Source organism: Leptonychotes weddellii, chromosome 11 (assembly GCF_054177405.1).
Source record: "Leptonychotes weddellii isolate Sample4059 chromosome 11, ASM5417740v2, whole genome shotgun sequence".
Classification (NCBI taxonomy): Eukaryota; Metazoa; Chordata; class Mammalia; order Carnivora; family Phocidae; genus Leptonychotes; species Leptonychotes weddellii.
This window is the reverse complement of record NC_138379.1, coordinates 76,351,248-76,375,036: the sequence shown is the minus strand read 5'-3', so window position 1 is coordinate 76,375,036 and position 23,789 is coordinate 76,351,248. Positions and strand designations below refer to the sequence as shown.

Sequence of the window (23,789 nt, the reverse complement as noted above, 5' to 3'; positions counted from 1 at the left end):
ATAGACAGTGGTAAGTTATGCATATGGAATACCTAGAGCAACTGCCAAAGGAGCTATACAAAGAGAGTCACTCAAAAACATTACAGATAAATCCAAATGGAGGTTTCAGTTCAAGCGGGTGATGTAGTAGGATCCTGCACTTAACCTCTTCCCACAGATACACCAAATCTACAACTACCTATGGAAAAACCCCAACTACCTATGAAATAAACTCCAAAACTAGCTGAGCAGCTCCTACACATTGAGTGAATGAGAAAAAAAAAATATGAAGGGGTAGGAGAAGCTGAGACATGTCATAAATGGTCCCCTCCTCACCCCCCACACAGCGACCTATAATCAGGAGGGCACTCACAAACCTAAGTTTCTCCTTGAGGAATGAAGGGCTTGAACCACACACCTGGTACCCCAACTTTAAAGACCTGCATTGAAAGACAGTCCCCAAAACATCTAGTTTGCAAAGCCAGTGAGGCTTGCATCCATGAGACCCACAGGGCTATTTCAAACTGAGAAACACTTCTTAAAGGGCTCGTGCAGACTCACTCACTCTAGAGCCCAGTGCAAAGGCAGCCAACTGAAAAGTATCCAGACTTTCAGTGAGAGAGACTTACTTGCTTATCTTAAAGCATCTGCCTGAGGGGAAAGCTTCTGATTTACCATTCAGCTAGGGACCTACTGAAACACTCTCCAAGACAGAGGCCTATAGGCACCCTCTTTGTGCTTATCCTCTGCCTTGCTCTAGGCCACTGGTATCTCCTGGAGAGGAACTTATACTCTCCTCTGGTGCTCTGATATTTGTACCTGCTGCCTAGGGGACATCTCCAGATTGCCTGGTAACCAGAGACTTACACTCGTGGGTCCCACAGGATTGTAGCTGATGGAGAAAGATTTCTTAACTGGCTACTACTTCCCCACCGCACAGCCGAGAGGCAACAGACTGACGTGCCCCGTCTTTCTGTGACAAGACCTATTAGCTTCTGTTCATAGCTGTGGCCTGAGGAGCAGGCTTCTAATTAAACACACATCTAAGGGCCGACTCTAATCCTCTCCAGAGACCTCGGAGGGAAGGCATTTTCTTCCTATTCTCCCTCTGCTGTACTACTCCAGATCATCAGTATCTCCTGGAGGGGAGTTAGTCCTCTTGACTGGTATCCCCACTCTGGGAACGCACCTGGTTGCCTGGCCCTGGTGGCCAGCGGAACTTGTGTTCATGGTCCCATGAGACTGTAACAAATGGAGAGACAATTCTTGGCAGCTACCAATCTCAGGGCACAGCACAGAGACAGTGACCAAAGATAAAAACATCAGAAAAAGATTTTTTTTTTTTTAAGATTTTATTTATTTGCGAGAGAGACAATGAGAGAGAGACAGAGAGCACGAGAGGGAGGAGGGTCAGAGGGAGAAGCAGACTCCCTGCTGAGCAGGGAGCCCGATGTGGGACTCGATCCCGGGACTCCAGGATCATGACCTGAGCCGAAGGCGTCGCTTAACCAACTGAGCCACCCAGGTGCCCCAGAAAAAGATTTTAAGGAAATGGAGATAAGTGATTTACCTGATAAAGAGTTCAAAATAATGGTCATAAAGATTTTCACTAGGTTTGACAGAAGAATAAATGAACAAAGTGAGAATGTTAACAAAGAGATATAAACTATAAGTACCAAACAGAAGTCATAGAGCTGAAGAATACAATAATGCACTGAAAAATACACCAGGGGGTTCAAGAGCACACTAGATGAAGCATTAGAAAGTATCAGTGGAACATACCCACTGAGAGCATCAAAACAAACAAAACGAATTAAAACAAGTGAAGATAGGTTAAGAGACTTATGGGAAAACATCAAGCAGGCCAACATTCACATTATAGGATCCCCAAAGAAGAGAGTGAGAAAGGGGCAGAAAACTTATTTAAAGAAATTATGGCTGAAAACTTCCCTAACCTCAGCAAGGAAACAGACACCCAGATCCAGGAAGCCCAGAGTGTTCCAAGTAAGACGAACCAAGAGACCCCACCAAGACACATAATTAAAGTGTCAAAATTAAAAACAAGGAGAGAATCTTAAAAGCAGTGAGAAAAAACAACTTGTTATGTAAAGCAGAACCCTCATAAGACTATCAGCAGATTTATTAGCAGAAACTACACAGGCCAAAAGAAAGTGGCACAATATATTTAAAATACTGAAAGCAAAAACCTGCCATCCAAGAACACCCTACCCAGCAAAATTATCTTTTAAAGTTGAAGGAGAGATAAAGAGTCTTCCAAACAAGCAAATGCTAAAGGAGTTTATCACCACTAGACCAGCCTTGCAAGAAATGTTAGAGGGACTTCTTTAAGCTGAAACAAAAGGGCACTAATTAGTAACGGGAAAACATGTGAAAATCTCACTGGTAAAAGTAAATATATAGTACATTTCAGAATAATCTAATGTTGTCAGGGTGTTGGGTCAATCCCTTATAAAGCTAGTATGAAGTTTAAAAGACAAAAGTAATAATAAAAAAAACTGTAACTACAACAATTTGTTAATGGGTACACAAGATCAAAAGAAATAAAATGTGAGATCAAAAACATAGAATGTGGGGGTGGAGAGTAAAAATGTAGAGCTTTAGAATACATTCAAACTTAAGTTATCAACTTAAAATAGACTGCTATAAATATAAGTTGTTTTATGTAAGCCTCATAGTAACAGTAACCACAAAATAAAAACATATAGTAGATACACAAAAGATAAAGATAAAGGAAACAGCATGCCAGTACAGAAAATCATCAAATTACAAAGGAAGAAAGCAAAAGAGGAAGAAAGGAACAAAAGGATTACAAAATAGTCAGAAAACAATTAAAAAATGGAAATCAGTACATAAGTGTCAATAATTACTTTAAATGTGAATGGACTTAATTCTCTAATCAAAAGACACAGATTGATGGAATAGATTAAAAAAAAAAACCCTATATGCTGCCCATAAAAACTCACTTCAGGTATAAGAACACACAAAGACTAAAAATAAAGGGATGGAAAAAGCTATCCCATGCAAACAAAATGAAAAGAAAGTTTGGGTAACTAAACATATCAGACAAAACAGATTTTAAGACAGACTATAGGGACACCTGGGTGGCTCAGTTGGTTAAGCATCTGCCTTTGGCTCAGGTCATGATCCCAGGGTCCTGGGATTGAGCCCCTCATCAGGCTCCCTACTCAGCAGGGAGCCTGCTTCTCCCTCTGCCTGCTACTCCCCCTGCTTATAGGTGCACTCTCATTCTCTCTGATAAATAAAATCTTTTTTTTTTTAAAGATTTTATTTATTTATTTGAGACAGAGAGAATGAGAGACAGAGAGCATGAGGGGGAGGAGGGTCAGAGGGAGATGCAGACTCCCTGCCGAGCAGGGAGCCCGATGCGGACTTGATCCCGGGACTCCAGGATCATGACCTGAGCCGAAGGCAGTCGCTCAACCAACTGAGCCACCCAGGCGCCCTCTGATAAATAAAATCTTTAAAAAAAAAAGACAGACTGTAATAAAAGACAAAGAAGGTCATTACATAATGGTAAAAGGCTCAATCCAACAAGAGGATATAACATTTGTAAATATTTATGCACTCAACACAGGAGCATCTAAATACATAAAGCAAACATTTACAGACCTAAAGGGAGAAATAGACAGCAATACAATAATAAATAATAAAGTAGGAGACTTTAATAAAAATAAAAAATAAATAAAGTAGGGGACTTTAATACTCTGCTTTCACCAAAGGATAGATCATCCAGACAGAAAATCAGTAAGTATACATTGGCCTCAAATGACACACTAGACCATTTGAATTTAAGAGACATATACAGAACATTCCATCCAAAAGCCACATCTTTCTTAAGCACACATGGAACATTCTCCAAGACAGATCATAAGTTAGGACACAAAACAAGTCTTAATAAATTGAAGGAGACTGAAATCATATCAAGCATCTTGCCCAACTACAATGGTATGAAACTAGAAATCAATTACAAAAAGAATACTGGAAAACTTACAAATATGTAGAAATTAAACAACATGCTACTGAACAGCCAACAAGTCAAAGAAGAAATCAAAACAGAAATCAAAAAATACCTTGAAACAAATAAAAATGGAAATACAACACACCAAAACTTAGGGGATGCAAAAGCAGTTCTAAGAAGGAAGTTTACAGAGATGAATGAAAGAAACAAGAACAATCTTAAATATACAACCTAACTTTACACCTCAAGAAACTAGAAAAAGAACAAATGAAGCTCAAAATTCATAAAAGGAAGGAAACAGCAAAGATCAGAGTGGAAGTAAGTGAAATAGAGACTTAATAGGCAATAAAAAAGATCAATGAAGAGCTGGGTTTTTTTTTTTTTTAAAGAAGCAAAATAGACAAACTTTCAATTAGACTCAAGAAAAAAGAGAGAATGCAAACAGATAAATCAAAATGGATTTCTAAAAATTGTTCATGTAATCTACATGAAGGCAGGAAAAACTAAAAGACAAATGAAAACCAGAAAAAATAGAAAACAAAAACAAAATAAGTTAAATGGCTGACTTAAAGCCTAAGATAACAATAATTATCTTAAATGTAAATGTTCTAAATACATCAATTAAGACACAGAATGGCAGAGTGGATTAACAAACATGATGCAACTCTATGTTATCTATAAGAAACTCACTCTAAATATAATATTGACAGTAAAAGGATGAAAAAGACATAGCATACAAATAATCAAAAGACAGCAGTAGTTCTTAACAGTAGATAAAGTAGACTTTGGGGCAAAGAAAATTACCAGAGACAGAGAGGAACATTCTATAAAAGGGCCAATCCATCAAGAAGGCAGAGCAATTCTAAATAAGCATACATCAAACAACAGAATGACAAAATATGTAAAGCAAAAACTAACAGAACTGAAGGAATAGACAAATCCACAATTATAGCTGGAGACTTCAACTTCTGTTTCTCAAAAATTGATAAAACTAGACAAAAATTTAGCAACACCACAATCAGCCAAAAGAACCTAACTGACATTTACAGAACCCTTGAACCAATAAGAATTCAGGTGCACAGAGAACATATACTAAGGTATGCCACAAACAAATCTAAACAATTTAAAAGACTTGAGCTCACACAAAGTGCATCCTGCAACAACAATGGAATCAAACCAGAAACTCATAACAAAAAGATAAGAAAATCTACAAACATTTGAAAACTAAACAATTCTTAATAATCCATAGACCACATAAATAAGTAAATAATCCATGGATCAAAGAGGAAGTTTCAAGGGAAAAATTTTTAAATGCATTGAATTGAATGAAAACTAAAATATGTCAGAATCTGTAGAAAGGAGCTAATGCAGTGATCCTTTTATAACACTAAACGCATACATCTGAAAAGAGGAAAAGTTATACATTAATACTCTAAGCTCCCATCTGAAGAACCCAGGAAAACAAGAGCAAATTAAACCCTAAGCAGAAGGAAGGAAATAATAAGAGAAGAAATCAATGAAAATTAAACAGAAAAACAACTGAAAAAAAAAAAAGAGCTGATTAAGGTCTATAAAATTTAGAAACCTCTAGTTAGACCGAAAAAGTAGAGAAGAAATACATTTCCAGTATCAGATCAAGAGTTACATGCTTTACTGACTGAGCCAGCCAGGCGGCGCTATTTCCAGTATCAGGAACGAAGCATGAGATATCACCGCAGACCTTGCTGACATAAATAAGGTAATACTATGAACTACTCTATACAAATAAATTTGACAACTTAGACAAAATGGACCAATTTCTCAAAAATTAAAGACTACTTCAACTCACCCAATATGAAATTATTTTAATAGTTCTATAACTATTTAAAAAATTAAATTAGTAATCAAAAAGCTTTCCACAAAGGAAATCCAGAGCGCAGATGACTTCACAGGTAAATCCTGTCAAACATTTAAACAAGCCTTACCACCAATCTTTCAGAAACTGTTCCAAAAAATTAAAGAGGGAGTCCTTCGCATATTATTCTATGAGGTCAGTATTACACTGATATTAAAACCAGACAAGGGCGCCTAGGTGGTTCAGTCGTTGGGCGTCTGCCTTCGGCTCAGGTCATGGTCCCAAGATCCTGGAATCGAGTCCCACATCGGGCTCCCTGCTCGGAGGGAAGCCTGCTTCTCCCTCTCCCACTTCCCCTGCTTGTGTTCCTGCTCTCATTGTCTCTCTCTGTGTATCAAATAAATAAATAAAATCTTAAAAAAAAAAAAAAGATGAAAATAGTACAGAAAAGAAAACCATGACAGACTTGTCAAATCATATGTTGTACACCTGAAACTAATGTTACATTGTGTGCTAACTATACTTCCCTGAAAAATGTAATAAAATAAAAAGAAATTATTGACCACTATCTCACATGCACAGAAGTACAAAAAAACTCTAACAGATATTAGCAAATAGAATCCAGTAATATATAAAAAGAATTATGCACCATGACCAAGTGGGGTTTATTCTGGGAAGCAAGACTGGTTCAACATTCAAAAACCAATCAATGTAATCTACCATAGTAACAGGTTAAAGAAGAAAAAAATCATGTGATAATACCAATCAATTCAGAAAAAGCATTTAATAAAATTCAAAACCCATTCATGATTAAAAAAAATAAACTCCCAGAAAAATAAAACTAGAGGGGACCTCCTTCACCTTAATAAAGAGTAGTCCAGGTGTCTGTTAAGCGTCTGCCTTTGGCTCAGGTCATGATCCCAGAGTCCTGGGATCCAGCCCCGCATTGGGCTCCTTACTCAGTGGGGAGCCTGCTTCTCCCTCTCCCTCTCCCACTCCCCCTGCTTGTGCATGCACTCACACTCTCTCTCTCTGGCATATAAATAAATCAATAAATCAATAAATAAATCTTAAAAAAAAAAAGAGTATCCACAAAAAAAAAAACAAAACCCTACACATAATATTATGCTTAATCATGAAAAACTGAATGCTCTCACCTTAAGATTGGGAACAAGGCAAGGATATTCTCTTTCACTACTCTTATCAATAGAATTCTGGAAGTTCTACACAGTGCAATTCCCAAGAAAAGGAAGTAAATGGACTATAGATTGGAAAATAAGAAATAAAACTGTCCCTATTGGCAGATAATATGATTGTCCATGTAGAAATTCCCCAAAAATCTACCTAAATAAATAAATAAGAACTAATAAGTAAATTTAGCAAGGCTGCAGATACAGGATAAATACATAAAAGTCTGTTGTATTTCTGTACACTAACAATGAATATGTGAATATCAAAACTTAAAACATAATACCATGTATCATTAAATTAAAAAAATGAAATACTAAGTTGTAAATCTAACAAAACACATTCAAGAATTATTTGCTGAAAACAAAATACTGATGAAAGAAATCAAAGAAGATCTAAATAAACTGAAAACATACCATATTCATAGATTCAAAGATTCAAAATAGTAAAGATTTCAATTCATCCCAAATTGATATACAGATTTAGCACATTTCCTATCAAAATCTCAGAAAGATTTCTTGTAGTTATAGACTAGATTATTATAAGATTTATATAAAAAGGCAAACAAAGTAGAAAAGCCAGCTAGAACAATTTAAAAAAATAATAAGGCAGGAGGAACCTGATTTCAAGACTTATCACATAGTTATAGGAATGAAAACTGTAAGATACTGGTGGAGGGACAGACACATAGATCAATAAAACAGAACAGAGACGCCAGAAAGAGACTAACATCATTATGCCCAACTGATTTTTGACAAAAGGGCCAAAGCAATTCAATGAAGGAAACCTTTTCAACAAATGATACTGGAATAATTGAACATTCATAGGAAAAATGAAATTCAACCTAAGTCTTACACTTTATACAAAAATTAACTCAGAATGGATCAGAGATTTAAATATAAAAGGTAAAACTACAAAACTTTAAAAAAATATTTGGGCTCTAGGGCTAGGAAAAGATTTTTTAGACTCGACACTAAATGTATGATCCATAAAAGGGAAAGTTGATAAAATGAACTTAATCAAAATGTAAAAGTTTGCTCGGTGAAAGACCCTATTAAGGGGGTGAAAGACAAGCTACAGAGCAGAAGAACATATTTTCAAACCACATGCAATTGACCCTGCAACAACTTCCCACACAATCGAAAATCTGCATGTAACTTTTGATTCCCCAAAACCTTAAATAGTAATAGCCTACTGTTGACCAGAAGCCTTACTGATAACATAAACCATTGACTAGCACATGTTTTGAATGTCATACGTATTATATATTGTAGTCTTAAAATAAGGTAAGCTAAAGAAAAGAAGATATTAAGAAAATCATAAGGAAAACATATTTACAGTACTATATTTAGATTTAAAAAAAAAAACCCTACATTATCAGTTGGCCTGCACAGTCTAAATCTGTGTTGTTCAAGGGTCAACTATACTATATACTATCTATAATGCAGCCAGTTATTATTTGGTAGACACTATGCTAACATGCATTTTCCCATTTAATTTTCACAACAACCATATGAAGGAAGTCAGATTATCATCTCCATTTTAAAAGTGAGAAAACTGAATCAAAGAGAGGCTATATAACTTGACCAAGTCACAAAACTAGGCAGTGGAAGAGTCAGAATTTGAGCCCAGATAATATGACCTCAGAGCCTACACTCTTAACTATTATGCCATATCCTTCCATATCATTAAATGTGTTACTGAAGGAATCTAAAAATGAAATAATTAGGGCTGAACTAGTGATTAGTAGTAAAAAGGAAATGGAAGTGAGAGAGATGAAGCTTTAAAAGGAAATAAATGGCAGAACTTAATAACTGTAAGATATATGGGGATGAAAAAGCGTAAAAAATGATAATTTCTTAAGTGTTGAAAGCCTGGGGAAATGATGATACCACTGAAAGGAATATGGATATCATATGGGTGAATCCAGAGGGAAACGATGAATAGTATTTTAGATATGCTGTATTTGGGAAGACAAAGATACTCATGTAGAAATCTTAGTACACAGCTAAGATACATTTTAGAAACCAGGAAGAGGTAAGAGTTGGAAATAAAGATTTTGAAATTATCTCACATAAAATGAGTAGTGGAAGCAATAAAACTATTAAGCTCTCCGGGCACCTGGGTGGCTCAGCCAGTTAAGCGTCCAACTCTTGATTTCAGCTCAGGTCATGATCTCATGGTTGTGAGCCTGAGCCCCACGTTGGGCTCTGCACTCACTGGGGAGTCTGCTTGAGATTCTCTCCTTCTCTTTCTGCCCCTCCCCCCACTGTCTGTCTCTCAAATAAATAAATCTTAAGAACAACAAAAACTATTAAGCTCTTGAAGGGGGGGAAAAAAGGACCATACTTTGGGGGGCGTCTGGGTGGCTCAGTCGTTAAGTGTCTGCCTTCGGCTCAGGGCATGATCCCAGGGTCCTGGGATTGAGCCCTGCATCGGGCTCCCTGCTCTGCGGGAAGCCTGCTTCTCCCTCTCCCACTCCCCCTGCTTGTGTTCCCTCTCTCGCTGTGTCTCTCTCTGTCAAATAAATAAAATCTTTAAAAAAAAAAAAAAAGGACCATACTTTGGAAACCAGCAACAGTTGACAGTCAGAAGAGGAGAGGTGAGAGGAGAACCAGGACAGGGTAGTCTCAAAGAGTTCACTGGATGAGTTTCAAGAAGAGAGTAGTGTGCCTTCTCTTTTCATTCTATATTCTGTCCTGGAGATCTCATACTCACCCACTACTTAAATAACTATCCACCCACACGCAAATATCACAAGGCCATACCTTGCATCTAACCTCTACACTCGGATTTCTAACTGCCTAATTTTACCTCCACCTGAATATCTCAAGGGCATCTCAAATTCACCATGCCCAAATCTAACTCTGTCTCTCAAAATATGGTCTTCTTCCAGTATTCCCTATCTCAGAAAATGGATTCCAGTTGCAAAACCTAGAAACTTACAAATAATCCATGACCTCTTTCGTACATCAACCCCAGCCAATTCATGGTCACGTCATTTAGGGTTTTATCCATTAAATCTATCTGTCCTCTCTTTGCTATCTCTGGCTATTACCATCCTAGCCTAAGCCACAACCATCTACTGCCTAGAATACTGCAACTGCCTCCAATTTGGACTTCACATAATCTTGCCCCCTTCCTCTTTCTGGGGTAGAGAAATGCATTCTCCTCGATGCAGCCAAGATAAAATTTCAAATGCACACCTGAGTATGTCACATAACGCATCCCAATCTTCACTTTAGTGAGTTTCCATAGTTCTTAGGACAGAGATCGAAGTCTTTGTCTTGGCCTACGTGACCTACATAATCTGGCCCTTGCCTACCTCTCCAGTCTCATCTCTACCCTGTCTCTTTGCCAGTCTTTTTTCAATTTCTTGAATCTTCCAAGCTTCCACCCCCAATAGGCCTTTGCAAATGCTCTTCCCCCTGCCTAGAAATGTCCTTTCACCCCCATATCTCCCCTCCACATTTCCCCTACTCATCCTTTAGCTCTTCGTTCAGTGGCACTATGTTAAATTTCCCCATTATTAAATGTTTTTATTAGACCATTTGCCTCTCCTTAGCACTGAACACAGTTGTAATTTTACAATAATTTGTGATTGTTTGATGTCATTTTCTTCAATCCAACTGGAAGCTTCATAAAGGAGGGGGATCATGCCTTTTTATATATCATAAAATCACTAAGACATTGCACAGTATCTAACACAGGTATCGTGAAACCAAATAAAGGATACCTCATTTAAAATGGAGCTGAAGGGCCACAAAGGGAAGGTCTCGTGTCCTACCACTACTCACTGTCAACTGTAGATCCCCAACAAGAAGAGATGTGCCTTGCATTCCCAAGAAGAAGCCTATACTTGACTACCCCAGAAAGAGGAAGGAGGCTTTTCCTACAAGCCTGGCAACAGCCTAGCCAATGAGAGACTATCACAACTCAGCCAATGAAAATCCACAATACTTCAAATTCCCAGTTTATTCCAATAAACTTTTTGCTTAAAACAGCCCCTCCCAACTTCTTCCTTTTCTTTATAAAAAGAACATTCCTCTCCTTTGTTCTCTGTACTTGCCCATCATTTTGGATACCTTGCATGTCCCGAGTTGCAATCCCCTGCTATTCCCAAATAAACACATTTTTGCTGGCAAAATAACTGACAGTTTTACTTTTAAGGTCAACAGTGTTCAATAAATATTTACTGAATAAATTATCAAACACTCTCAAAAAAATAAAAGAGGATGGGAACCGAGCAAAAATACTGGAGATGACCCTTAGGAAGATCATTAGCAACATCTGAGAGTACAGTCTGAATATACCGATGAGGGTGGAACAACAGCAATGAGAATAGAGCGAGGACAAGTGGGGGGGTAGGGGGCAGCAGCATCCAAAGAGCTGTTTTCATTTTGCTTTTCCTTAGGCCGGTGTTGTTCTATTTCCAAGACTAAAAGAAGAACGAATTGCAAATGTCAGAGACAGGAGATAATGAGTCAGATAAGAGAGGGCTACAGTTGAAGGAGTTTGAAAATGTCAACAAAGGGGTGAGGTAAGCAAACATATCATAAAGGGGGGATTAATTTAAGCATGACAATATAACCAGTTGAAAGTAATATTTCAACGCAAAGATAAAGATGCTGCTGGGTTAATAAACAGTTAAACCTAAGCAGGGAAAGCATCTGAAAGAGAGCTGTGCTATAACCAAAAGGTAAGGAAACCATATTAAACTGCATTAATCAGCAAAATCCAGATTATGGAAAACTCCACAGGACCAACAACATGGTTCCTTCAACAAACTGCACAAGAAGAAAGTGGAGGAGGAACTTATGAAAGAAACTTAAAAGACTGATCAATCACAACATGTGTACTTGATTGGATCTTGGTTCAAACAAGCAAAGTAAAGAAAAAAAGGGGGGGAAGGTAGAAAATTAAACACTGGCTATTTGATGATATTAAGGAAAACCTTAGATATTTTAGGTGTGATAATAGTATTGTGGTTATGCTTTTATTTTTTTTATTTTTTAAAGATTTTATTTATTTGAGAGAGAGAGAGAGAGAAACAGCATGAGAGGGTATAGGGTCAGAGGGAGAAGCAGGCTCCCTGCTGAGCCGGGAGCCCGATGTGGGACTCGATCCCAGGACTCTGGGATCATGACCTGAGCCGAAGGCAGTCGCTTAACCGACTGAGCCACCCAGGCGCCCTGTGGTTATGCTTTTAAAAAGTCCTTTTTTAAAGAAATCATACTGTAATATTTATAGATTTCAGATGCCTGATATTTGCTTCAAAATAATACAAGAGGAGGTATGTGGATAGTGATATAGAAGCAACAAGATTGATCATGAGTTAATAATTATTGGAACTAGGCACTGAGTTCACGGGGCTTCCTTATATACAACTTTTTTTATGTCTGGAAGTTTCCTTAATGTTTTTAAGGATGCAATTTGGTTTTCAAGAATAGGATTTTTTTCCCCATATACTCTTATTTTAGATGGCCTTAGTTCAGGTTTCTTGACCTGGGTTCAATGGATTGCACAGAATCATGAAGATTATTAAATCAGAGCTAGGCAAATTTGGAGCATGAAGTGATCCACCAAAAAACAAGAATTGAGTTGAACAAAAGATACCACTTGAAATATGACAGGAGTTAGATCCTTCAGGTTGTTATCGATTAAAGGTTTTCAAAGATCAAACTTTATCATAAAGGATAACAAGAAAATAACTGGGGGTTTATGTTGAATGATCAAAGCAGTAGGTAAGAAAAATGACTGTGCTCTTGTTTCTACGACAGATTGATTGGGGAAATTTTATGTCAAAGAAAAAGTCATACAGCTGTAAGATGACCAAACTAGAACAAGGGATATTGCTCATGAGGAAAGAAAAGCATGTGTGGCACTAAAGTAGTGTTGATAGTGGAGATCTAGGCGTAAGGGTCATTCAAATCTTTACAACCCACTTTGTACCATCTTGTTTATTCCTTTTTCTTCCCGCACAACAAATCCAAAGTGACTTAGAGGTCGTGCAAAGGCCCCGAGACTAAGGGGAAAAGTGTTTGGACAAAAAGGATTAAATATTTTCCTCTCCCTCTCACTGAATCCTGGATTTAAGAAATAATATAAATTTGTCAACCAGCACCTGCCTATTTGTGTGAAGTGGGATACAGAACGCTCAGACGGCGGAGGACAAATTGTTTAGCTATGTTGCAGGACAGTGACTAGAAATACTGAGTCGTGGGGACCTCTACGCATTTTCTTTTCCAGGTCTCATCCTCAGCGATTCCCAAAACGGGCACATATACAAAAAAAAAAAAAAATTGTTCTTTAAAGAGTAAGATATGGAAAGGGAGTAGACGGGAGCATTCTGGAGGAAAACCGCGAGTGCTGTTCTAGCAAGAAGTCAGTGTGGCTGGAGCACGGGTGCAGAGGAACGTCGGGAGGAACAAGAGACACAGCAGTGGGTCAAACAGCCTTGTGAGCCACGGAAAGGGCTCAATGCGCGTCTGTGTTTTTAAACAGAACCTGTGTGGGTCAGACCCCAAGTGGACCTTCTGAAAAGGCGGATCGCTGGAGATGGCTCCAGCTGAGCTCCAAGAGCCTTCCCTTCCGACGCCACCCACCACCGCAGCCTCCTGGAGTTGGGAAGGGTGGAGACGCAGTCCACTCAGGTGGACCGAACGCTAAGGCGCCCCTGCCAAAACCCAGCTAACTAGCGTTAAAGAAGTTTAGAGTCCCCTCCTTCCCTACCCGTGCGCCTAAAGGCGACGCAGATACGGTTCCGGGTAACACGCCAGTGCAAGGGGGGGTTCGAGCACTTCCGGATCCGTGCCTCAAATCCCGGGCTTCCTCCCGCCTGCGGGAGAAAGCCAAGAGAAAATGAGCACCAATCAGAATGTAGACGTGGAAGACGCTCGCCCTCAGAGCCAATAGGAGGGCTGGAGGGCGGTGCCGAGGGCTGGGGTTCGCTCTTCTGGTTTAAACCGCGGCTGCGGGGCGGTTAACTGCGGCCTCGGCGCGTGGGCGGGCTGTGCGCCTGCGCGAGCTACCGGACGCTAACGGAACCCTGCGGAGCTGCGCTAGCAGGGCAGCGGGACTTGGTGCGGTGAGCGGACCTCGGCGGGGCAGGTAAGCGGACAGGGGCTGGAATAGGGAGCGAATGGGCCCAGGGGGGCCGGCTGCCCGCTGCTGTGGAGAGGTCGGGTTTTGAAAAGCGCGGAATGGGAGTTTCCCCCCTGGCGTGGCTGGGAAACCCCTGAGATCCTGCTGAACCCAGGTTTACTGCTCCCTTAGGCAGGTGTAAGCACTGTTGTGCTGTGCCCTTGGAGTGCCTGCGTCCCTAGAGGTCACTGTGGGCGCCCGCGGCGCGTCCGGCGTCCACTGCCTGCCTGGCGGCTGCAGCGGCACCCACGTCCCTGGCCCAGAGGGCGGCGGGGGCGGTGCCGCCGAGGGAGCCGGGTTCCCGGGAGGCCGCGAGCATCCGAGGCGACAGCCACGCCCGGGGCCAGGTGGGCACACGATTGTCTTTGTTGTCGTGCGGGGACCAGAGTCTTCCCAACCCCTGGTTACGCCCTTTGTGAACTTCTGGGTGTAACCGTGCGTGCACCTGTGTCCCTAATGAGTTAAGATAGCGTGGAAAATCGAAGAACTCTATAGTCCTACCCCAGATGAAAATACACCTTTTTTCCTGACTATAAAGTTATACAGCCTCATTGTTTTTAGAAATAAATCCAAGAAGTACGAACGTATAAAGAAAAAAAGGGAAGAAAATACTAGATATTCCATCGGCCTCAGATAACCGTAAAAAAAAGAAAACTTCATATTTGGGTTTCCTTCAGATATATTCGTTACGAATATATATTTGCATGATTATGCTTATAAAATATTTATATAATTGTATATTTTGAATATAATAAAGCATATTCATTTTAAAAGCACATTATGCCTTAGAATTTTCGGAACAGGTGTCTGTCAAATACCATTTTTAATGGATGTATGGTATTTCTTGCAGTTGCTGTACTGTACAGTGTATTATTTAACCAATGCCCTAATGATGGACAGCTGTTTTTTCAGTTTCTTCATTATAAAGTAGCATGATGGTGGTTACATGTATGTATACATGTTTGCATTCTTGTTCAGTTTATCTCCTTGGAGTAATTCTTGGAAGTGGATTATGGCTTAGAAATTGTAGTACAGTTTAAATTGTGATGCATAATGCTAAGCTGCCCTCTAGAAAAATTGATATCCTCCACCCACCCACGCATACAGTGTAAGGGTGCTTATTTCTCCACCCTCTAACTGGCACTGGATATTGAAAAATCTTACCAATCTAAAAGGGTATCTTAATGTTTTTATTTGTGTTATTAATGAGATTAAACATCCTTTTCTATGTGTATTAGTCATTATTTCTTTGCTAAGTCATCTGTCTTTCCCCTATTCTGGTGTGTGTACCTTTTAATAGCTTTCTAAGAGGAATTTGAATTTGTGATTTTGAATCTGTTACAAGTGTTCCCCCCAGTTGGTTGTTTCTTTGGATTATGGTTGTCTTTCATCAGTGTTTGTTTTGTTTTGTTCTGATGTTGTGGTTCTTTAAGCTGCATGCTTACCTCCTCAGAGTAGAGGAATTTATTGTAACTCTGCAGTAGCCCCCCTGTAATGGTTAGAATCCAACCACTATCCCAGTTTAAAATCCTCCCCTTCCACCCTTGAAACCCTTTCACTTGCAACTACTAAGCCTAGGACACTGAGTTGCTCCAGACTGTTGAAGAGAAGGTACTGTTGGGTATTTTGGTCAATATTATCAGAATCTAAAAAAAAAAAAAAAAAAAAAAAATATTATCAGAATCTGCAAAATATAAGCTGCTCTAGCTTCTATGTGAAAGTTTCCCCCTAAGTAAAGGGAAAGGATTATCAGGCCTTTATATTAAAAAGAAAGAATAAACAGTTACCTGTCAGCCTTCCTAAAGTTTATATTTTGTTATTTACAAATAACCTATGTTCATACATTTAAGAAAAAGAATGGGAGTGTGCCGTAATTTAAATGCAAAGAAGATAACAGGTTAATCACTCTACAGTATAGTACATATGTCATAAAAAAATCTCTTTGGGCTTAGTGTTGGAGATCCTCCTAGCCCAGAGTCCTATTCCATTTCTGTCCCTGCTTTATTTTTTAGTAGGTAGTTTTGTATTGCATGAACATTGAAATAAATGGTGTAATACTGCTCACAAATCACCATTTTATTTATATATATGTATGTTACATATATATTACATGTTATATATTTATATATAACATGTATAATCTCATTTAAACTTCAACACCTATTGGAATAATTCCATCTTTCCAATGAAGAAAGGAAGATCTAAGGCCTATTTCTAACAGTTATTAGTCCATACCTTGAGTCAAAAGCTGAAATTTATAACAAATATTCCCTCAGATAACTTAGGTACTTTTGCAGAGTTACATTTTGGGATTCATCATTGCTTCATCTGTGATGATTGTCCTGAGTTTATCTATAGTAACATGTTATCAAAAAATATTATCACTAAATGCTTATTCTACTAGATTTGATAGTATGGTCTAGTTAACCTTGAAAGGATTTTACTTAAGATATAAGACCTTGATCTTTTTTTTTTTTTAAACTTTTTTTTTTTTTTTAAGATTTTATTTATTTATTTGAGACAGAGAGAATGAGAGAGAACACATGAGAGAGAGAAGGGTCAGAGGGAGAAGCAGACTCCCCGCGGAGAAGGGAGCCCGATGCGGGACTCGATCCCGGGACTCCAGGATCATGACCTGAGCCGAAGGCAGTCGCTTAACCAACTGAGCCACCCAGGCGCCCTAAGACCTTGATCTTCTAATTCCTTTGCTTCTGTAGAATCTCCAAAGCATGGCTTTTTAGTTAGTGTTTTTTGTCCCCTGTATCATTTCTTCAGAGTTGATGGTTTTTATTTTTATTTTTTTTAAGATTTTATTTATTCATTTGACAGAGAGCACAAGCAAGGGGAGTAGCAGGCAGAGGGAGAGGGAGAAGCAGGCTGCCCGACGTGGGGCTCGATCCCGGGATTCCGGGATCATGACCAGAGCTGAAGGCAGTCGCCCAACTGGCTGAGCCACCCAGGCGCCCCTAGAGTTGATGTTTTTTAAATAGTGATTTCACAAACTCCGTTCTCTTTCCAGGTTTTTCTTTAACTCGAAAACTAAGGGCAGTGGAGGTACACTGAAATAAGGTAGGAAGTTGAAAAAAATGAAATGTTTTGGTTTGTCCTTACATCAAAATTAAAGGAGAAAGCAATATTTTAAGAACATTCAGGGCATTATGAAATGTTGGCACATCAGGTTCCAAAAACCAATGACTTGATTCAAAATCCAGATGACCTGGATTGTGCCAATTGGCTAGTAAGAATAAACCTTAGTTATTTTGTACCACAATTTTTCCATCTCTAAAATGAGGATCTTTCCCAGTTCCTGCTCTGCTAGAATGTAAAAGCTATTATGTGTCGTCTTCAGTACTACAAGATCACTTGACTTTTCTTACACTGTTTTACATCCTAAACCTGGAACTTTTTCAGTTAAGTCTTGTTTCTGTGGCCCACCCACTACTAAGCTTCTGTGGAACTTAACACAGTCTGTTTACTCTGTATGTTAATATTGTTTGTAATTATCTTGTATGTTGTCTTAGCCAGCAGCTTGAGGTTATAAACCATATGTATCCCTGGGGTTTTGAACCTAAGTAGGAACAAACTGTTTGTTGATTGGTAAGTAAAACTTTGAATCTCAAACATACAGTATAATTATTTCATAACTGTACAGAAGTATTACACTCTGCAGTGATGAAAATTGTTATTGAGGCAAAAGGTCTGAGTTCACTTGATGTTTATTATTTTAATGGCTATAAGAGCTAATATATCATTTTAAAAGAATTTTGAACTCTTTTGAGTAAATATTGGTGTTAATAGTATTTTGAGGGTTACTTATCATCTTTGAGAATAAAGCCCCACCTTATTTTCCTGACCCTTGTGTCTCAGATGTGCTTAAGTCTGAAACCTAGGTGTTATCCTGAAAGCCTCCCTACTTTTGAACCTCACATTCATTCAACCATAAAACCCTGTTGCTTCTCCTTTCTTAATTTCAAATTCATCTACTTCTTTCCATCCCCCTTACTACAAATCTAGTCTAGGCCATCATCATCTAATTCTTCAATTATTCTAACAGCCTCCTAACTGGTCCCACTATCTTGCCCTCTTCCAGTCCACACCATACCCACAGCAGTATTTTTGCTACACAGTCCTGGCCTGTATTTTTTTTTTCAGTGGCCTCTCAAGATAAAATGTAAGCTTTTTAAGAAGGCCTACAGGACTCTACAAACATGATCCTTGCTTCCTTTTCTAAACTATGCTCTTGTCAATGTCAAGCTGTACTCCTGTATTTACAGTTACCTGCAGGTAAATCTCTCACGCTTTATACAAACTGCATCTTCTGCCTTGGACACACTTAAAGTTCTTCTTTATCCCCACTTTAACTGGCTCCTACTTGTGCAAGATTTAGCTTGGAAATCTCTTTGTAAGAATTTTCCCTAAACCACTACACCAGGGGGTGGTAAACTCCATGGCCTATTTTTATATGGCCCATGAACTAAGCTAAGAATGTTTTTTTTACATATGTAAAAAGGTTGTGAAGAAGAAAAAGATAGGGGCATCTGGGTGGCTCAGTCAGTTAAGCATCTGCCTTTGACTCAGGTCATGATCCAGGGTCCTAGGATCCGAGTCCCGAATTGGGCTCCCTGCTCAAGGTGGGAGTCTGCTTCTCCCTCTCCCCCTTCCCGCTGCTCGTGCTCTCTCTCTCAAATAAATAAAATCTATATATAAAAAAAAAAAGACTGTGTAACCAAGACCATTTGTGGCTCACAGCACTAGACTGATAAGCTTTTTAAGAGATGCTGTGCTTTTATTCAGTTAGGTCACTTTCAGGTAGTGTGCCTTTCATAAAGCAATGTACGAAATATTTAACTGACTAAATTTCTTATTTTTAATTTCTCTCTTAAAAAATAAGACACTCAGGCAAAGCTCTTTGGAGAATTCAGATGAGTAATGAGTATCTCATTTGCTTTTTAAAAAGACAGCATAACAAATTAGACACTTGCAGAAGCAGGCTTTAATGAATTTGAACACAAGGCACAGGTTTCCATGTGTATGTAAACTCCTCTGCATTTCACAGTTGCTTCTTGCTTCTTCGATCTCTTAATCCTTTTGGGGAAGGAATGAGAATGTTTGAACTCTTATTCAAGCTAGAACTTCCTTTATAGGGCTTAATGGTCTTTGGGTTTGGGGGGGTGGTATTTTGTTTTGTTTTTTCAAAGAACCGATCATCTGAATTTTAGGACTTCTTGAAGTACATATTATCTTGTATTTCTTTTTTATTCACCTACCACTAGCTAGTTGTTGCCTCCTAGATCCTGTTATGGTTAACTGATGCTTTTAATTTCGGGATCAACACAGACTCTCTTTGTTGGTTTCTCCAAAAGAGTATTTTCTTCCTCCATTGTATCATTACAGTCCCTTTTGGCTTTTGTTTCTTCCTCATGGAATAAATGTGGGTGCTCGATGCGTCCCCTACGTACAAAATGCTGGATCCGGGATTCTAATCCTTGGCATTTAGGACGATCCATGAGGGGTTTATATGTGCGCATTTTCACTCCCTCTACAAAGGCACTGGTCTGCTTTATGACAGAAGGCTTAACATTTCTCCATTCTATCACTCCATCCATCTTTGGTCCTATAATATATACAATCAGATATTACATGGATGCTTTACCACAACAGAATCACCTCCAAACTTTATATAAATCTACCTCTCCCCATGCCCCATATAACTTTGGTTCTAGTAAATAATTGTATCCTAGGATTCTCCTGTCATACCTGTCCCACAGGGTACTGCAACGGAGTCCAGTCCTTGTAGCATGCTATACAACATGTGTGTTTTAACAGCATGATTAGCCCATAGTTGTTGTAGATGGGTAACATTGAACTCCTGAACCTCCCGGTCATAAATCCACTTGATATTTTCAAACTTACAATCATACAAGACTAGAGGAAATTCTACGGCCATACTAGAGAGAAAAAGAGACAAGAAACAGTATGAAAATACACAGCAGCCATCCAACAGCCTTGTATTTTAAGAACAAGGTGGGGGGAGGGTAGGTAATTGGGTTAAAAGGAGGGGAAAACTTTGTCAGTATTGAGTAACAGATTAAGAAAATAAAAAAAGATCCCTAACCTTGAACAACTTTATAATTAAAAGAAAAAAAAAAAAAAACCAAACCATGGATCAACTAGTTAGGCTTGATCAAAAGAGGGTAAATTTCAGTGGTAACAGGTCACCTAGAAGTGAGCTGACTTGTCTCACCCATAATGCTATAAAATTATTTTTTATATTTTTCCAAACTTGTTAATTTTGTATGGTATGAAGTAAAAACTAGATTTCATTGCTTAGGAATGAATTGTTGGTTTATCTGACCTCAGCCTCCTCTCAAAAGAAAAGTCTGACTATTCTTCCCATCTTTCCTACCATTTCAGACACTGAAAATTAGGAAAAATTCAAAAGTACAATAGTATGACTACCCAATAATATAAAGCAAGGAAGATTTAATATGAATAGTTTGCTCACTTTTAAACTTCACCTAACAGAACTTCACAATAATACCTCTCAACATAAATTCAGGGGAAAAAAAATTTAGAAATGAAGGTTATTTTATTTAAGGGGCCTGGTCCAAACACTTATTTCTTACTAATGGGACAGAACAAGAGAAGAAAAAGATAGCCCTCCTACATGTTCATAACATTCTACAAGAGAGATTAAATTCTTCATGAAGACAAAATAAGTGACCTAGTTAATCAGACAATTGTTGGGAAAGGAAGATATGTTAACCTTCAGTTATTTAAAATATTTAATATATTTAAAAATATTCTAAAGGCAACACTTGTTTTTTTGTTTTGTTTTTAACTTACCTGTATTGAGGTTTCTGGGGGTTTTTCTCTATGTTCAGCAGCTCATCAATAATCTCTGGCTTCTCCATTCCTTGGCCAATCAGAAAAAGGATAGCCATCATACAGCGGACTTGATGATAAAGGAATGCCTGGCCAGTCACTTCAAACTGACATAACTGGAAAGGTTCTTGCCATCTCTCATTATCCAGGCTCTGGCCCACTAGCTGTACTTGAGCAGACAGAATAGTCCTCTGAAAATTAATGACTCCATTGGCTACATCCATTTTACATAAGTTCCTAAAATCATGTGTGCCAACATACTTCTGAGCTGCATAGTTCATGGTTACAATGTCTAAATCAGCACGAGGGAAAAAATAGCGGTAAGTCCGCTCCAGACAGCTGAATCTAGCACTGAAGCTAGGTTCCACAGGGGCCCAGGCCAGTACACGGATGTCTGGAGGGAGTACCCGATTGAGAATGTGGGTGTAACGAATCTCTTTAGCAGCATCGTTGATTTCATCTTTTACATTAAAATCCTCTGAAGTCCTGCCCTTCAGAAAGTGAGAACGAAGGTCGAGAGAAATCACCTGTGGAATTAAAAAGGGATGTTTGTTTTGGAGACACAATCTGAACTCTTAATATGTACACCTAGAATATGTTGGTATTGCTTACTTTGAGAAAGAGTATAGTGGCCCTTACCTGTCCAAAGGCACTGACTCCTTTGTCTGTTCGCCCACACCGATGATAGTTGGATGTCTGTCTGCTTTCTACTAGTCGAGTCTTGGTTAGAGCCTCAAACAGTTTCTCTTCAATTGTATTGTTTGTGTTTTCCTGACTGGCAAAGCCCTGGTATCCCCAGCCCAGATAGGCTATCTTTAGGGCTACATGTCTTCGACCATGAGCACTGAAATCAAATGCACGCTTAGCTTTTCCAGCTCCTAAAGAATTTTCTCTAACATGTGAGTCTTTGTTGTTGGCCTGTTCTTTTTTAAGTCTTTGTACCTCCTGCTCCAGTTCTTGTACTCTTTTTAGGAGTTTCTCAGTCTGGATTCTATCTATGTCATTTTCAGCCATAATAAGACAACCAACCCCAGGAATAAAGGAATCATATAGGTCCACTCGACCTGAAAAGAGAGTAAAAGGATAAAACAGTTTCAATGTGGATTACTTTGGTGATGTCAGTATCATTCCATTATGTGCAAATAGCACCTAAGATTTAATTTAATGCCTAAAGGATATATTTTGCTTCTGTCCAGGGAGACAAGCATTAGCCTAATTGTTATGGGTTGATCATCCACAGATACTCTTCTTTTCCATCCTGTCTGGCCAGTTCACAGGGGAAGAGGAGGGGGGGAATAAGAAAGAGGTAGCATCGTTAAAGTTTAATCAGGGAAAATGTAGATCCCATTTCTCTCTTCTTCATTAGCTGAGATGATTTAAGGACTGATGTTACTGATATTTCTTCATTAAAACATTTCTTTTTGACTTTCCATTACACTTGTCCAATCTTTTTAATCATAAAATCTGTTCATATAGTATGTATGTGTCTATTCTTTTTCTAATTTTCCAGTATTTCAGATAAAATTAGTGGCTTGTATGTTCTAACATCTAACACTCAGCTCTGTCTTAAAGGTGCTACAGTAGAGACTAGCCTGATTGATGAAACTTATGATTGTACTTCATATTGGAAATAGAGCCTGAAGTCGAGATTTTCCAATTCTAAGCAGTTTTGATGGCAGAAAAAAGGTAATTAAGCATCACGATCCTTTTTTTAAGTCAAATTTATGTTCTGTACCTCTAGCAGTTAGAAGAGTCAGTCAGGAAAATGTAATTAAGATGTTGACATTCCTGTAGTACAAGTGTACTACATCCTTAAAATTGGGACAGTGCTAGACAATCTGTGACTGACGGTCACTTTAGTTATGGATCGTCTCCAAATCTCTTCTAAGGCCATGTTATCTAGTTCTTGGTAGCTCATTTAGTTTTTGGCCTTTGAGAGTTTCTTATATCTATGATAGATTAAAAGTTTAAATACAAAAAAAATGAAACTATAAAAGTACTAGAAGAAAACCTTTTTTATAGTCTTAGAATGGGAAGGACATTTCTAAGTAAGATCCTGTAGAATTGCAGAAACTGTAGACAACCAAAAATGTGACTACCTGAAATTGAAAGTTGTACCAGCAAAAAATAAAATCAGAAGGTAAACAACAAACTTGGAAGAAAAATAATTATGGCAAAGGGCTAATCTGCTTAATTAAGAAGTATTTTATGAGTATATACATTAGTTTTAATTTAAGGATCAAAAAGAAAAAATCCAACAACCTGAGAGGTAAATGGGAAAGGAAAAGCATTTCATACAAAAAGGGGAAAAAAATCTTATAAAAATGTATGAAAAGTTGGTCAGGTCTACTCAATTTAAATGCCATTCAGATGAGAACTATTTTTTACCAAACTGACTGCAGAGAAGGTTCACTAGTGCACCACTTTGGAGAGGGAATGAAGAAACAGGCTCTGGAAGATGCCATCAGTACAGCTTCTTCAGAGGGCATTTGACAACAGCCAGCAAATTGAGCACACACATCTTTTGGCCCACCTACTCCATTTCTAGAAATTTTAAAGAGTTTATTTATTTGAGACAGCGCACCCATGCACGCTCTCGCAAGTGGAAGGGAGGAGGGAGAGGGACAAGCAGACTCTGCGCTGAGCATGGAGCTCAACGTGGGGCTTGATCTCACAACCCATGAGATCATGACCTGAGCCAAAATCAAGAGTAGGATGCTTAGCCAACTGAGCCACCCAGTCGCCCCTCTATGTTTAAGT

At 38.7% G+C, this 23,789-nt stretch overlaps 3 protein-coding genes and 1 long non-coding RNA gene across 12 annotated transcripts in view; 2 read left to right on the top strand and 2 right to left on the bottom strand.

Moving 5' to 3' along the window:
* Positions 1 to 13,844, bottom strand: part of LOC145716285 (uncharacterized) — a 48,411-nt gene extending 34,567 nt beyond the window's left edge. The window contains exon 1 of one of the 2 annotated variants that reach the window (XR_014138867.1): positions 13,734 to 13,844. This is a non-coding gene — a long non-coding RNA (uncharacterized LOC145716285). The remainder of the gene's footprint in view (positions 1 to 13,733) is intronic. The other variant, XR_014138866.1, reaches the window with a different exon arrangement.
* A 133-nt stretch (positions 13,845 to 13,977) lies between these two features.
* HYLS1 (HYLS1 centriolar and ciliogenesis associated) overlaps positions 13,978 to 23,789 on the top strand; it is a 12,505-nt gene continuing 2,693 nt past the window's right edge. For 2 of the 5 annotated variants that reach the window (XM_081799151.1, XM_081799148.1), the window contains exons 1-2: positions 13,978 to 14,111; positions 22,602 to 22,715. In XM_081799151.1, coding sequence (XP_081655277.1) covers positions 22,702 to 22,715 — 14 coding nt within the window. In that variant the 5' untranslated portion in view covers positions 13,978 to 14,111; positions 22,602 to 22,701. Of the gene's footprint in view, positions 14,112 to 14,422; positions 14,492 to 17,263; positions 17,742 to 22,601; positions 22,716 to 23,789 lie in introns of those variants that run through there. The other 3 variants (XM_081799150.1, XM_081799149.1, XM_081799152.1) reach the window with 3 other exon arrangements.
* DDX25 (DEAD-box helicase 25) overlaps positions 14,006 to 23,789 on the top strand; it is a 34,291-nt gene continuing 24,507 nt past the window's right edge. The window contains exon 1 of the mRNA XM_081799145.1: positions 14,006 to 14,111. The gene's annotated coding sequence lies outside the window, so the exon portion shown is untranslated. The remainder of the gene's footprint in view (positions 14,112 to 23,789) is intronic.
* PUS3 (pseudouridine synthase 3) overlaps positions 19,120 to 23,789 on the bottom strand; it is a 9,248-nt gene continuing 4,578 nt past the window's right edge. For 3 of the 4 annotated variants that reach the window (XM_031025935.2, XM_031025934.2, XM_031025936.2), the window contains 4 exons: positions 21,669 to 22,093; positions 20,991 to 21,556; positions 19,902 to 20,092; positions 19,120 to 19,758 (listed from right to left, as the gene is read on the bottom strand). In XM_031025935.2, the coding sequence (XP_030881795.1) occupies positions 19,448 to 19,758; positions 19,902 to 20,092; positions 20,991 to 21,556; positions 21,669 to 22,043 (1,443 nt within the window). In that variant the 5' untranslated portion in view covers positions 22,044 to 22,093 and the 3' untranslated portion in view covers positions 19,120 to 19,447. The remainder of the gene's footprint in view (positions 19,759 to 19,901; positions 20,093 to 20,990; positions 21,557 to 21,668; positions 22,094 to 23,789) is intronic. The other variant, XM_006731327.2, reaches the window with a different exon arrangement.